The 14,791-nt window shown below is 37.8% G+C and overlaps 1 protein-coding gene across 1 annotated transcript in view; it reads left to right on the top strand.

Moving 5' to 3' along the window:
* Positions 1-13,068, top strand: part of RICTOR (RPTOR independent companion of MTOR complex 2) — a 170,397-nt gene extending 157,329 nt beyond the window's left edge. Inside the window, exons 35-38 of the mRNA XM_045021191.1 lie at positions 4,237-4,395; positions 6,375-6,498; positions 7,456-7,594; positions 8,198-13,068. Of these exons, the coding sequence (XP_044877126.1) occupies positions 4,237-4,395; positions 6,375-6,498; positions 7,456-7,594; positions 8,198-8,272 (497 nt within the window). The 3' untranslated portion in view covers positions 8,273-13,068. The remainder of the gene's footprint in view (positions 1-4,236; positions 4,396-6,374; positions 6,499-7,455; positions 7,595-8,197) is intronic.
* Positions 13,069-14,791: the final 1,723 nt, after the last annotated feature.

The raw sequence follows: 14,791 nt of genomic DNA, 5'->3' as shown, positions 1-14,791 counted from the left end.
TCCCTAGCAACAGCTTCTGTCACAGATGGCCCCCAATTGATGCAATGAGATTCTCAGTCAGGGTCACAGCATCCAGCTCAGCAGGCAGGCACCATGTATGGCTGTGCCCCAGATTGCAGGTGCCCACTTCAAACAAATCCTGTGGTCATCCAAATTCAGTCTCTCAACTGTTGGAGGAAAAAGTTGGTTAGATTGTGGCAGACAACACTTCTAAACCAAAATAGTCCTTCGCTTTCCCCCACATACTGCCTTGATGAGGTTATACAAGCCCAGTAACAGAAATATTCTGTCCATTCTCCTCACAAAATTACCTAAGGAAAGGACAGCAGGTTCATTCAGGAAAGCCCTGTACTCATGGATCAGGCAGCAAAACCAGAGATGGCAGCAGCCTCTCTGAGGGCTCATTATGGCAATGAGCAAATAAATGTGCCTCTGTCCAGATTTGAATCTAGGAAGCAGAATTTCTCATTTCTCAGGAGAATGGTCTCTATCAACCACAGAAGTGGATGAGAGGTAGTAAGTTGATGTTACTCCCCGAATAAAGTTCCCCATCCCATCCTTTCTTCATGTAATCCCCCATCTCATACAGCCACATCAAATGTGAGCTTGTGCTAAATAAAATCCTGGACATAGGAGCAAGAGAAAAAGTACCCTCAGAAGAAAGGTTCTTAAGGCTACACATCATATTCTTACTCATCCAAAAGAGTCGTCCTAGTTATTTCGACTCAACAAATGAAGATAGGTAGATTCTGGATGGAGACCCTAGCTTTGATGGTAGCATCCCTGTCCCAGGCAGTCTTTCTTGCTTCAATGGACCTAGAAGATGCATATCGATGCACCCATATATATCCATTCTACCACCACCTACTGAGATTTGTGTACGGCACAACCGATTAAAAGTACACAACTCTGCTAGTTCATTTTTCATTGTCCCCCAGGGTCTTTCCCAAGATGCTAGTGATGGTGATTGGCAGACTTAGGTCTCAGGGCACTCACCTGTATCCCTTTCTTGATGACATTTTGATCAGAATTTGAGCCAAAGTAGCAGCAAACTGCGCCACAATCCAGACACTATAACTTCAAGCACAGGGATAGTTCAGCTGGGGGTGGACTTTGCCATCTATGTCTACCCATCCCTGGACAGTTTCCAGAAAATCCAGAACCTCATATGTAGTGGTAAGAAACACAAGGCTGTCCATAGCTCAATTTCTACAGTTACTGGGCCTTGTGATTTCATGTATAGTAATCACTCCATGGGGAAGATCCCATATCAGAGGTATCCAGGTGTTTCTCATGAAAGTATGGAACCATTCACCAAAACATATGCAGGATCAAGTGCTGGTTCCAAGCTAGATACTGTACTCCCTCAGATGGACAGTCCCAAAAAATGTCTAAGGGTCTTCCAACATGCCTTCCAGACCCACCCATGGGTACTCACAACAGATGCCATCCTGATAGTGTGATCAGCACAGGTGGGATACAGAACAAGCACAAAATATTTAAACTCCATAGAAAGGAATCAAAGCATTTACCCCATAGACCTCAGCGCTGTCAAGCTAGTCCAAAAAAGGCTCCAGAGCCACATCAAGAGCAGCCACATTTCGATCTAATTGTACAGCAACTACCACTGTCACATGTATCAACAGCCATGGGGGAATTTGGAGCTCAACTCTACCTGCAGAAACAATAGAGATAATGGAATGGGCTGAGAAGAACTTATTTTCCATAAGAGCAGTACATATACAATACAAGCAAATAAAGGGAGAACTGAACCAGAAGGTAAACTAGGTGGTTTGATGTGCAATCAACTCAGAATGATATCTGAATTAGGAAGTCTTCAGGAATATGGCTTCCAGCAGTTGACCTGTTTGCTGGTCACAAGAACAGAAAGCTGCCAAAGAACTATACCAGAGAAGCAGGTCCCTCCAAGTGGATTCTTTTTGATACCGATGGCCACAACGCCTGCTTTATGCATTCACACCTTTCCCATTTTTAGGGACAGTGATTCAGAAGGCAAGAAGAAGCAAAAGTGATAGCTCGGCTTCACACTGGCTGAGGAGAGGAGAGTTTTTAGATATGGCAGACTTGGAAGCTGCATTGTATGGACCAGTGAGACCAGATATCCTTCACCAAGGTCTTCGCCTCAATCTAGACCCAGACCATCTACAACTAGCAGCTTGGCTATTGACAGGGAAGCATTAATCACTCTCTGTCATCCAAAGTGATGGTCACTCTAATCTCCTCCAAGTAGACTTTAATGCTAAATGCCTATTCTTCCATCTGGACAAGGTTTAGTGCATAGTGTCTAAAAAACAACAAAAATTCCATGGACCCTGGTATCCCAGCTATTCTGACTTTCTTGAGAACAGTGTGGGCAAGGGACTTGAGCCCAACACCATATCATGCCAGGTGTTGGCCATGAGTAGCATCTTACATACAGGTTCCTTGTCAGAGTCTTCAAGTATGCAGATTTCTCAGAGCTGTCAGAGTGGCTAGACTTGTGGTCAGACCAGTCTTTCCTAAACAGGCCCCACTGCAGGTGCTGAAAGCACCACCCGTTGGAGCCATTGGTCACACCATTCTGCCTGTTCATCCAAACCTGTTTCTTGGTCATGATCACATTTTCAGGATGAGTCTGAGGGCTTGTCTACACTTACTGGGGGATTGACACACAGTGATCAATGCATCGGTGGTCAATTTAGCAGGTCTAGTGAAGACCCGCTAAATCGACCGTAGATTGTTCTCCCGTTAACTCCTGTACTCCACCGGATTGAGAAGAGTAAGGAGAGTCAATGGGAGAAAGTCGCCCATCGACATCGGGTAGTGTGGACCGTGCGGTAAGTAGATGTAAGCTACGTTGACTTGAGTTATGCTATTCACATAACTCAACTTGCATAGTTTAGATCGACTTTTTCCTGTGGTGTAGACAAAGCCTCAGAGTTTTCAGCTTTATCCGTGCAGGAACCTCATTGTGTATTCCAGGATGAAAGTGGTGTTAGGACCCCAGAATCTTTCTTGCCAAAGGTGAACTCAGCTTTCCATGCCTCACAAGAAGACATTCTCCTGTCATTCTGTCCAAAGCCTCAGTATTCTATAGAAAAGCTTGGGTATAATCTGGATGTTGAGAGAGCACTAAAGATCTATACAAAGATCACTGAATTGATAAAACCACCAGGCTATCTGTTAAACTCCTTTTAAGCTGAAGTGCCAAGGGCTCAGGGTATCCTAACTACCTCTTGCCAGACGTATCAAGTTATGAATTGTAGAGGCATACAGTTTCTTTCCCTCCCCTCCTCCCCTATCTCATTCTACTTTTTTATCCTTCACTACTTTCCATGCATATCAGAAGTTTGGGGGACGCTGGGCTGCAGAATGAGCATTTGTTACCCGATTATTTGCTTTCTGCTACCAGGGTCTACCACAATTCTGCCCTGGATGGTGCCTTAGCCAAGGAACAACATTTAATTTTTAAAGCTATAGTTTATGAACCAGTTTTCCTACTGTATATAATTTACTGATTTGCTATTGAAGTTATTGTTACTAATTGTATTCTAAGAACTTTTACTGCATTTTGGGATGAGTCATCTGGTGGCAAGCCAGATAACAAGTTTTGACTAGCAGGAGTTGACAGAGGGGACTCTAGTTCATATATATCAGAATTGTTGGAAATACCCCTAGAAGAAAGTGAAATTTCTTACCCTATAATTTCCAGCCTCTTCAGCCTGTTTAGATTGTAAAATCTTCAGGGCAAAAGTGATTACTTACCATGTGTAGGAACAACACTAGTGCAGTGGGGCTTATATCTCAGTTTGGGTTTCTAGATGCTAATGTAACACTAATGTTACTACTACTATTAATAATAATAATAAATAATGCTTTATTGTGCCTGCTAGTTTTCCAGCATTTAGATTGAGTTGGAAGTCATCATCCTGATAGTCTTCGAAGCATCTGTCAGTGCTTCAGTTTGATTTTTCATTTTAGCAAATGCTGATTCTCAAACATATAGACCTTAAGAGAGATGTCATAGATAACTTCAGGAATATTGGTACAGTTTTGTCCATGGTTCAAAATCAGGCTTTTAAAAAGATGTCAAATTGTTTGCTGACAGTTACCATTTCTAATGCATCAACATCTTGTGGACTAAACATTGCGGTTTGCTTTCTTCTCCCTTAAAATGCATACTTGTATGTTTTCAATACTTTTTTAGTTGAAATAGGCAATATTATTTTTTTTCAGATTTTCCTGACATTCCATATTCTGATTGGTGTGGGCAGACCATACATAATCACTTAGATGTGGTTTCTCATTCCTCAAAATTTTCTGGGATTTCAGGATGTAGTGATGCAGTATCCCATGGTTCAGCTAGTAGTACCAAGAGTGCAGATCTTGTACTAGGTAAGCATGCAACCTTGCTAGTATTATAAAAGTATTAATTCATTTTTTAAGTATTTTCTTTCTTATACTTAAATATTTTAGAAGACAATTTTGTTTGCATTTATTGTAATAGAGCAGGAGTGGTTTTTTAAAAACTATTTAGGTGCTTTTCTGTCCCTGTCAGGAAGGTAGCATGAAAGAGCACCAAAACTGGGTGTCAGGTGAGCTGAGTTCTATTCCTGGCTCTAACATTTACTCAGTGTGGCCTTTTGGCAAGTCAATTAAACTTCTCTGTACCTCAGTTTAAATCAAATTAATCTTATTTTTCCAGCCTAGTGTTAGCAGACTGAAAATTATCTTTAAAGTTGTTTGTATAGGACTCTTAACATTCTATTCCATATTTTGGACCTTTTAAAATAGAATAGGGGACCATATTTAAACCTAGTTATAAACTGATAAATGTTGAGCTTTTTATAGTTTGGAGTTCTTTTAAAATATTAGGGAAAACATTTGATCTTTGAATATAATTCCTCATTGGCTTGTAATAATTTGAATTATTGTAATTACATATAAAGTAGAACCTTGCTAACCCAAACAGCTTATAATTCACATACAAAGGCAGATCTCCAACCCAATTCTGAGCAAAAATATAGTGGGAAGTGTCATGCTGTGTGGAATAGTTCACAACCACGAATGCCAACCTCAGGGCAGAGTGTCAAGCACCAGGGCAGAGATCCCAGACTGGTTGTGTGTTCTATAATTGGAATTCACCAACCCAGTAACAAATGTGAACTCCTAGAGTCACCTAGTCCACTTGGGTATTCCTGTCTTTCTTGCCACCCCAGCAAGCTGGACTTAGTGATAGTTGGTTGCTGTGCACCAAAGGTCACAAAAGATTCCGATTGCATCCAGTCCCAAGAGACAAGTCACTTACCCCAGGTCAATTTGTACCTTAAACCTCTCACCAAAGGCAACACTTGCAGCCAATCCAGTAATAAACTAACTAAAGATTTATTAAGGAAAAAGAAATGAGCGCGCTATTATAAGGTTAAAGCAGGCAAGCATATATACACAAATGAGTTAGCCTGTGGTTCCTGTAGGTGACAGAGTTGTTGTAATGTTAGCTCTGGATGTCTTTTAGGGCTATCCTAGGTTGACCCTGTGGATCTCTGCTTCTGTTTCATGGCTCTGGCCCTGTGAGAGTCCAAATAGCAAAAGAGATGAAAAATTTTCTTGTCAGCTATTTTTATTTCCTTCTTCCAGAATTCATCCCATCAGCTTGAGCCCTTTTTCAGGTAGCCCCTTCTTGGTGTGAGAGGCAGTTAACAAAGTCTTTGTATACTGATGTTCCACAATGGCCCATTTAGTTTGGATGGCCCTTCCTGATGGGCAGGAGATGATACAGTGTCAGAGCAAACATATTTTTGTGGTTACAAAGCAAAAATTTAAATATTACCTTTATAGCAAGCGATAAAGGTGGTGTAAGTGAGATTACTGCATTCAGTAATCTCCTTTACAATACCTTTATCGCATGCATGCAATAAAGGTAATATTTAAGTTTTTCAAAGAGACTAAACGCTTTGTTATATGTCCAGCACCCATGTTATCCATACTAACACACAGGTGAAACAGACTGGTTTAGAGCTGGCACCTGGTCTGCCAGTGCCACAGCAGGGACAGAAATGTAGTTGGGTGTTACATCTTTAAGACCTCGTTGTTGTAAAATATATTGCACAATATTTACTAGTATACTAAAGAAGCTGTAATCTAACTAGTTAAAATTAAATTACTGTTGTGGTAAAATAAATAAACAAAGTATATTTAGTGATGTTTTTGTTGGCTTTGCATATTTTAGCTTACGTATGTGTCTTGGTGATTCACAAAATGCAGCAATTTTTATGAATTAGCACGGTTCAGCTGTATAGTACATGACACTTCTATTTAACACAATGAAAGAGTGTCCTGATTGAAATTCATACTGTGGAATTTATTTTCCTAAGGAGTAAAGTCAATTCCAGATGATACACCAGTGTGCCGAATACTGCTGCGAAAAGAAGTCTTACGCTTAGTAATCAATTTGAGTAGTTCAGTAGGAACAAAAGGTCATGAAACTGGACTCCTAACGTAAGTAAAATGTGTCCTTCAACTACAGTTTTTACCAACATTCAGTGTAGATATCTTGTAAAATCATAACTATAATATTTTTTTTCATGTTTTACTCCTGGCTTTAAAAAGCATCAAAACTGATTTTGTCATAAGTCTGTAGAGATGGCATAATGTCTCAACTAAGTGAATCCAAAATTAGGGCTCAGTTTTTGCTTAATAACTGAGGTACTACTAAGCACTAAACACATTTTTTATGTATGGTTGTACTATTTTGTAGGAACTCGGTCATGCCTATGTATACTGGTGGGAGTTAAGGACAGATTGAGGGCTGACAGATTTTCATGACTTGTGTTTTAAGATTTATTATTAAACCTTAAATTAATATCTACTTGTTTTCTCTGTCTCATTTTCTTTCATAATAGTCCTCTAACTATTATGATATTTTGCAGTGGTTTTGTATATTTTAAAAAAGTTTGCTTAAAGTCCTTATTGTATGAATTTTCTTAATGCTTCACTACATGCAATGAGTGCTTGTTGCTTTTAATTATATACTGTACTATTTTGGTTATAAACTACTATGCTGTGCTGTTCACTTTAAAATAAAATCTAGCCTAAGGACTTGAATAGTGCTTTCCAATTTGAGATTTTTATTCGTATACTTGTATAGAACTTCATTTAATCTAAATTTCCTCTGGTTGGATACAAAATATTAGCTAATGTAACATATTGAGAAGTGCTTGTGCCCAAAGGGTATAATAATAATCCCTGTAGATCATTTGGATTAGGTGCTTCTCTTCTTACATGAGTTGATTTGTTTTGGCTGAACACATTAAAAATTCTCAACTTCTGTCGCTGAAGAGAGAAGTTTTGTTAACCATTATGACCAACATTTAGCCGAACAGTTTTTAAAAAAATATATATTATGATGGTTACATGTGAGTATATTAAAATTGCTTTCTTTTCCTAAATGATTAGCATTAAAGAGAAATTCCCCCAAGCATTTGATGACATCTGCCTTTACTCTGAGGTGTCCTACTTGCTAGCACACTGCACATTTCGACTGCCATCTCGAAGGTTCATTCAGGAGCTATTTCAAGATGTACAGTTTTTACAAGTAAGTAGAAGTGAAGATTTATTTGTCATGATCCTTGGGTACACTGCTCCTTCTGAGACCCTTTTGTCATCCCCTGTGTGTACTCTTTTCAAGTGACAGGTCCATGCCTCTACTTCTCTTTGCGTAGGACCCAGTGATCCAGCTACTATGTGACTGGGTCTGTGGGTTACATCCTCTGGTTTCCAGTCATGATACCTAATAAGCCCCAGTGGTCTTGGCAAGGGTTTCCTTTCGGGAGCCTCTGTTTAGTATGCAGTAACTCAAGAGAAGTTTCTTCAAAACAGAGTATGATTTACTTGCCAGAAAGTGCACAGCACTCTGAGACAGAGATTTAAAGAGAGTGTCTTCTAGTGTCTTACCTATATTTGGCATTCCCTCCATGGTAAGTAACCCATGATCAACACACAGAGGCATGCACAATATTCGTAAAATATAATAGATATTTCTCAGTTCTTCACAGTATTAACTTCAAAAGATGCACCAATTGGATTCAGGTTTCATCGTTCTCTAAATGAAATGAGCACTCATGCCAATTTTGTGGTTATATGATGTGTTCGTGGTAGAACACCTGTAAGTTAATACTGCATCCTCTTTGCCCTTTAGATGCATGAAGAAGCAGAGGCTGTTCTAGCAACACCACCAAAACAACCAGTAATTGACACATCAGCTGAATCCTGACCTCAGTTTTGTACAGTGCATGGTATATGGACTAGCTGAAAGCCTCAGACAACTTCTGATTGACTGGACAGCAAAGATAGGAGCACCATCTCCTAGACAGTTCCAGAAATTACTGGTACATGAAGAGTGAATTGAAGACTTTTCGCAACAAAAATCACTGCCCCAGCCCTCTGAGCCCTTGAGGAATTGTAACTCATTACCATAGTTTTAATAATAATAATTACCAATATATGCAAGAAACAAGCACTGAACACCTGCACAGATTTTCATTTCATTTTTAATATGACAGTTAAACAATATACGACAGTGTGCAGAGACCTCTTTTAAATGGTTGACTTCAAATTCTGTTCCAGATAAGCAGAATGATGCCTTGCTTATTAACCCCTGGACACCAGGAGTTAGGGTACACGAGAGTATATTCCATTGCCGACAGTGGGGCATACTGTAACCATGGACACCAAGGGACTAACGTTGGGCCTTCTATGTTAGTTTTCCTAATGTTTGTAACACTACTTGAGGGGTTCATAACCTCAGATAGAAAGAAAAGCCTCCATGAATCTGGGGGTTTCTTATAAGTTATTTTAATGTTACTATAGTTGCAAGAGTTATTTTATTAGCACTCTCTCCAGTTTTGTGGCAATTACATACAACATGTTATCTAAATTGGTTAAGGATTTTCACTACAGTTTCTGATTTAAAAAACAACAAATCACTTTTTAAATTTGATTGTTTTCCCTGTACATTATGCATGTGGTGTTTAGGATTTCTATATTCATGCTCATGTATTGTGAACATTGGTCTTATTCTTAAATGAAAATCTTTAACAAGCATGATTTGTATCAGATGGGGTGAATACTGTATCAGCTAGACTAGAAAACATTTGATCATTGTTGCTTTTTTGGTAAAATACATGGTAGTAGGTAATTTCCACATTCCATGGGAAACATTTTTCTAAAACAAACCTTTGCTTTAATTTTCATATGTCTGACTGATCACCGGATAATGCTAATAATTGTAGTGAAAAGCCTTAAGTACCAAATTTTGAAAGAGCAGTACTTTAATTTTATATTGGTGTTCTTTAGATCTTTTGCACAATTTACTTGATACAATGACCGATAAATGGGTACAATAACTGCCTTCATCATGTTATTAGTGAGGCCGATAAATTGAGTGCAACCTAAAAAACAAAAACAAAAACTTTTATGTATCTAAAGAGATTTGGAAGCCTTTACAAGAATTAAATACAAATATATGCAAATTTGTATATACAGTAGCATGGCCACCTTCATTAGAAAGCTTGGTTTTGATATGTGAATCATTCAGCTGGACTGTATTAGATAGAACACCTTTTTAACCCAGTCACTTTTACCTTTTTTATAATTAAAGTGTCAGATTAGATAGTTTAGATGAAGATAGGTTAAATTTATCCCAATATTTCATAACCCTCATGTTACCTAATTAATTAATGTGCTATTGGAGATTTCCATAGATAGCCCTGTGAGCTAATAAGAGCAAAACACATTTCCTAATGAAATGTAAAATTAATTTGATCATATTGGAAATTCATTTTGGGGACAAAACAATATCATCTTGTTGCCTAACATTGCTTTGCAGAATTCATTTAACTGAGTGCACTGCATGCAAACACCTGACAGCAAAGCAGTTGCAGGGCTACAAACTGCTTCTCTCACAGTAAAATTTAGTTCCCTGAGTTTTTCATCTTTTCATGAGATCCCATTGAAGGAAAGAGCAGAAGGAAACCACTTTAACTCTTACCATCAATGACACCAATAACAGTATAACGTATCTATGAAATATATTTGATAATGGAAAACATTACCCAACAGTAGTTATTTGGACTTCTCTGGTCTTAAGAATAAATATTTCTGCAAAACCAAAATAACCACAATATAAGAAATAGTGATATAAACTCCAAAGCAAATAATGTAGTATTCCCACCAAAAATGGGATTAGCATATGTTGTACAGTAGTTTCCAACACTACCTCAGTTAGGATAGAGTATGAACTCTTTGTTTTAATAACTCTAGATGGTGTTAAATCAAATAAATCTGTTTATTTTTCTGCAGTTAAGGCAATGTAAACCATTTATCTACCTTTATCTAAAAAAACAAAACTTTGTCACCATTTTTATCGACAGTATAGAAAGAACATTAGAAAGGTGTCTCAATAAACAAAAAGTAAGCAAATGAAGATTTCAATATACTTTTAAAAATTGATGCTACTCTGTTAACTCCTCTGTTCACCGCCAGGTCTGGATCCTCCGCCTTTGAATGCTTATGTATTCTGAAGTACACAATTATGTGGGGAATCATTACACCAAGAAGTTAACGTATGGAAACGTTGCTGAAAACTTAAGGGTTGATCTCTATGGTAGCAGAAGATTAATTTTTCAAGTATCTATATCAATGTTAGTAAATTTCAACAAAATATGCATAATAGATGTAATGTCAGTACTGTAAGCTTCATAGATATGGCATTTCTAGAACTAACTTACATTTAGTTCACACTAATTTTTAATGTTAATTGACAAATGAAGGGGTACTGTATGATTTGGAGTAATTTGTGACATTTGCATTAGTTATAAGCTGTGAATTTCGAATTTTAGAGTGAATTTTCAAAATATCCTTTTGCAAAGTTCCTAATTTAAGAGCATTTATTCTGCTCCTTTAATAACATTTAGATATATTTACATAAAGAGAAAAAAATAAGAATTGTAAAATGCAGCTCATTTTAACCCTAATTGAAAATCCCTATGCTTACCCCCACCCCATTTTAGAAGGAGACACGAAAAGCTGACACTCTGCTCACTCTGTATCTTTCCAAACCTAAAGATTTGTGATGTTGTTGAATACCTGCTAAACCCTATAGCATTCAGTTACAGTATTTGCATTCTAAGTATACTCCCAAGAGTTGCATTTGCTGTGACATAGAACTCCTGAATGAATAAATATTACAGTATGGCCACAATTTTCAGAGGAGGGTCCCTGAAGTTAAACACCTAAAGCCATATGTAGGCATCTAGATTAGAGGTCCAGTATTCAAAGGTTTTAAACACTCCTAGCTCTCTGATTTCAAGAAGAGTTGCAGTAGATCATCACTTACCTATGCCTAGGTGTGCACATTCAGTAATTTTGGCCATTGGACATAAAGTATGTGAGAAACAGAATAGTTCTCATCAACGAATTTCCCTGTTTAATCTGATCTTAAATATTTACCTACAGATGTCTTCTGTTTTTTTTTATGACACACTAAAATGACAAGGTATTCAATAGTTTACACCATAAAAGCTTACTTGTCTAGAGATTTTTGGAGGTGGGGGAGTGACTTGGGGGTTGGGTTGAAACACTCAGAAGTAAGTTGCATTTATATACATCTTAAAGTATGTACCAGGCAGCAGTGAGAAATCATTCATATATTTTATCATTATTCTTAAAAACATATGCAGTGAGCTTGAATGTGAATCTAATTTGTGGTGAGAGGGAGTTGAACAAAAAACAGTAACAGCTATGATAGTAGTATAAGGAAGAGAAATAATTATTCTAGAAATAGTTCTAAAACATTTAGAGAATGAATTATGAGTAATGAGTGGTAAAAATTTTCAGATGCTTCCACTTCAGTCTGCACTGTTGTAATCCACAGTTGCTTTTCTAGATCTGGGCAAATTTATGTAACATTGTAAAGTGAATGTACATTCATGATGAGGAATCCTTCTTCATGGAAGAAGTTTAGATTAAGTTTGGAAATGTCTCCTCTAGCCCTCTACCCATGCCCTTGCTGCTCTTACACAGAAGGTTCTAACAAGTTGTGCTTCGCTGTGGAGGCAGCTGAAAAGGTTCTGTGATCTTTTTCAGTTACATTCACTTATACCACTCTGTGCTTATTTACAGGTATACTAGTACGGAAAGTAAAATCCTAAATTTATGAAATACCTTTGGGAACATGTTAGAAACTGTGTTAGAGTTTTCCCCTTGGTAGGAAGTGGAAAAGGTTAGCCTTTTGTTTCTTTGATTTGTTTGATTATTAGCTCCATGTTCTGATTTCCTAGATATTTTTATTCAAAACAGATTTTTATGTTCATTAAAGAATGTGGATTTTCTTTGGACTATTTTTGTAAAATAGGCGGATAGCAATGCCACAGCATGCAGAAATTGCACATTTTGCTTGACTTGCTTTGTAAAATACACTATTTAATTTGAGAAATGTAATTTATGCCAAAAAAGTGTAACTTGCCATTTTGCCACTGAATAGGTTGTTTTAGCACAAAATGCAATGTCTTAGGGGGAAAAGGCAGACATTTTGTAGATGTAGTTGAAAAAATGTTCCAATATTGGCTGTCAGTATCCCTAAAACTGCATTATAAGAGATGATGTAAATTAGTCTTTCTGAAGAGGGAAGGGATTGTTAAAATCTCAAGACTTATTTTCCCTGCCCCATGTGGTTTCTTTACTTTTTTTATTATTATTTAGTAATACGCTGCTACATATTTGGAGTTTCTAGTGTTTGTAGGTCACTGAACAGACATTGAAATCTGATTTATATTGTATACCTGTAACATAGAAAGAAAAAAGTATTTATATATTTTCCGTAAGAATATTTCATTGAGCTGTGTATAATTTAAACAGAGGCTTGTCTCAACATGGCTTTGCCCACCTTGATCTTTTTTTGTGTTTTTTGGTTTTTGTATAGTGCGTACAGTTCATGTCCATGGGCATTAAAAGCCTCCTGAAGTATAATCTTATCAAAGGGATGCATTGTTAATAAAATGCTTAAACTACTTACAGTTGTCCTGGTGTCTTAACTACCTCTAAGCACTAGAAATGAGTTGGAATTTTCCTATTATATAATGTATTAGAGTTACTAAATATAATTAGAGCCACCTTAAATTTTTCAAATGAAAATTTGTCAAAAATGCCCATTTGAGGAAAAATTCCCATTTTCCAAAAAATATTTTAATTAATTTTTATAAATTGATGAATCAACTTTAATTTTTATTACTTAAATTACAAATTTTCATACATGATTTTTGAATTTTGAAAAACATTTAAACAGTTTTCACCACATAATCTTTTACTTCCAGTAATCACCAAAGTGTTTTTTAGAAAGTAATTCAAATTATTAAAAAATCACTTGAAAATTTCTTATTTTGGAAAAGAAGATGACATGTCAATGATAGATTTCAAAAAGCAAAAAAAATCCATTTTGAAAACTAAATGAAAATTTCATGTTTCTTTTAGTTTTTAACCAGTTCTTAATATAACCCATAAAGATTTTTTTCCCTAATACTATAGATACCAAGTGACAAAGGACTCAGCAGGGGATATACTATACTGGTGTATAGTTTTTATTACAGTGCTCCCACTCTATTCTTTGACTATATGTCATTAGAAAATAACACAAAAAGGATTATCCTTGCTTGGATAGCTGCTTACTAATGCTTGACTGTTTTCATATTGTATATTATTTTGAAGTACAATTTAATTTATGTGATGTGGCTGCCTGGTCTGGACTAGTGGCTGGGTTCTCTTCATTTCTGAGGTAAGTCATAACCAGTCTTGATATAGGATTTTCAATCCTCCTCCTCCTCTTGGCGAACAGTCAAGCTTTCCCATTTGTTCTGCAGCCCATCATCTCTCAGTTCTTGACATCTAGGCTACTTTCCTCTCGCTGCAGCTGCTGCTGGAAATGGATCAGGGTTTTGGAGTCGCATTGTCTGGCCGTGCTCCCACTTGTTTCCAATTTCTCTGCCTCTGTGGCAGCGTGTAGACAGCTCCCACCTTCACATCTGCCTGGGAGGTGGGAGGAACTTCTTTGTCAAAATTTGGGGCAGTGGTGATCTCCCTCTCAGCCCCTCCTCCTCCCAGGCCAGTTTTTTAGCTGGGTGTTGGAACTCCTGAGAGCAACAGTTGCAGTGCCTCCTTTTGCTTCTCTGCAACTTCCAGGTATGGCAGAGTAGCCTAAAAAGCACCAAATGAAATCCATACAGTGCTCCATCTGTCAGACTGCTCTTCTCAGGCTTGGAAGACAGTGAGTTGTCCCAGGCTTCACCCAGCCTTCTATATCTAAGTCTATTAGATCCAAGGGCTATGAGTTGAACAGGCATGTGGGATCCGCTACCCACTAGAGCTGCCGTGACTCCAGCATGGGTAAAATGAACCAGGAGTCAATGGGCAAAGCAGGGAAAGGCTCCAAGGACAAGGAGAACCCCAGCCAGCTGACCCAAGGGGTAAGTTCCAAGGGGCCCCTGGAAAAGAGAGGAGGCAGACTTTGCAGGGTCACAAATCCCTCCCTTCGCCTTTCCCTGACCCCCCAAATGGGTCCTGAACATACTGAGGAAAGAATCAGGGCTCATAAGCACTTCCTAATTTGGCCAGGAGGGCTCTAGAAGCTTTTTCTCTTCCACATCCCTGGGGTATGGGACACAACAGGGGAGGAAAGGACACCAAAAAAGGGGAAGAAAGTGTAAAAAGATCTAGGTGGTATGAGTCCTCTTCCTTTTCC

The sequence above is a fragment of the Mauremys mutica genome, chromosome 6 (assembly GCF_020497125.1).
Source record: "Mauremys mutica isolate MM-2020 ecotype Southern chromosome 6, ASM2049712v1, whole genome shotgun sequence".
Lineage (NCBI taxonomy): Eukaryota > Metazoa > Chordata > Testudines > Geoemydidae > Mauremys > Mauremys mutica.
Note: the sequence above shows the minus strand (reverse complement) of the source record. Positions and strands in the feature narration are given on the sequence as shown.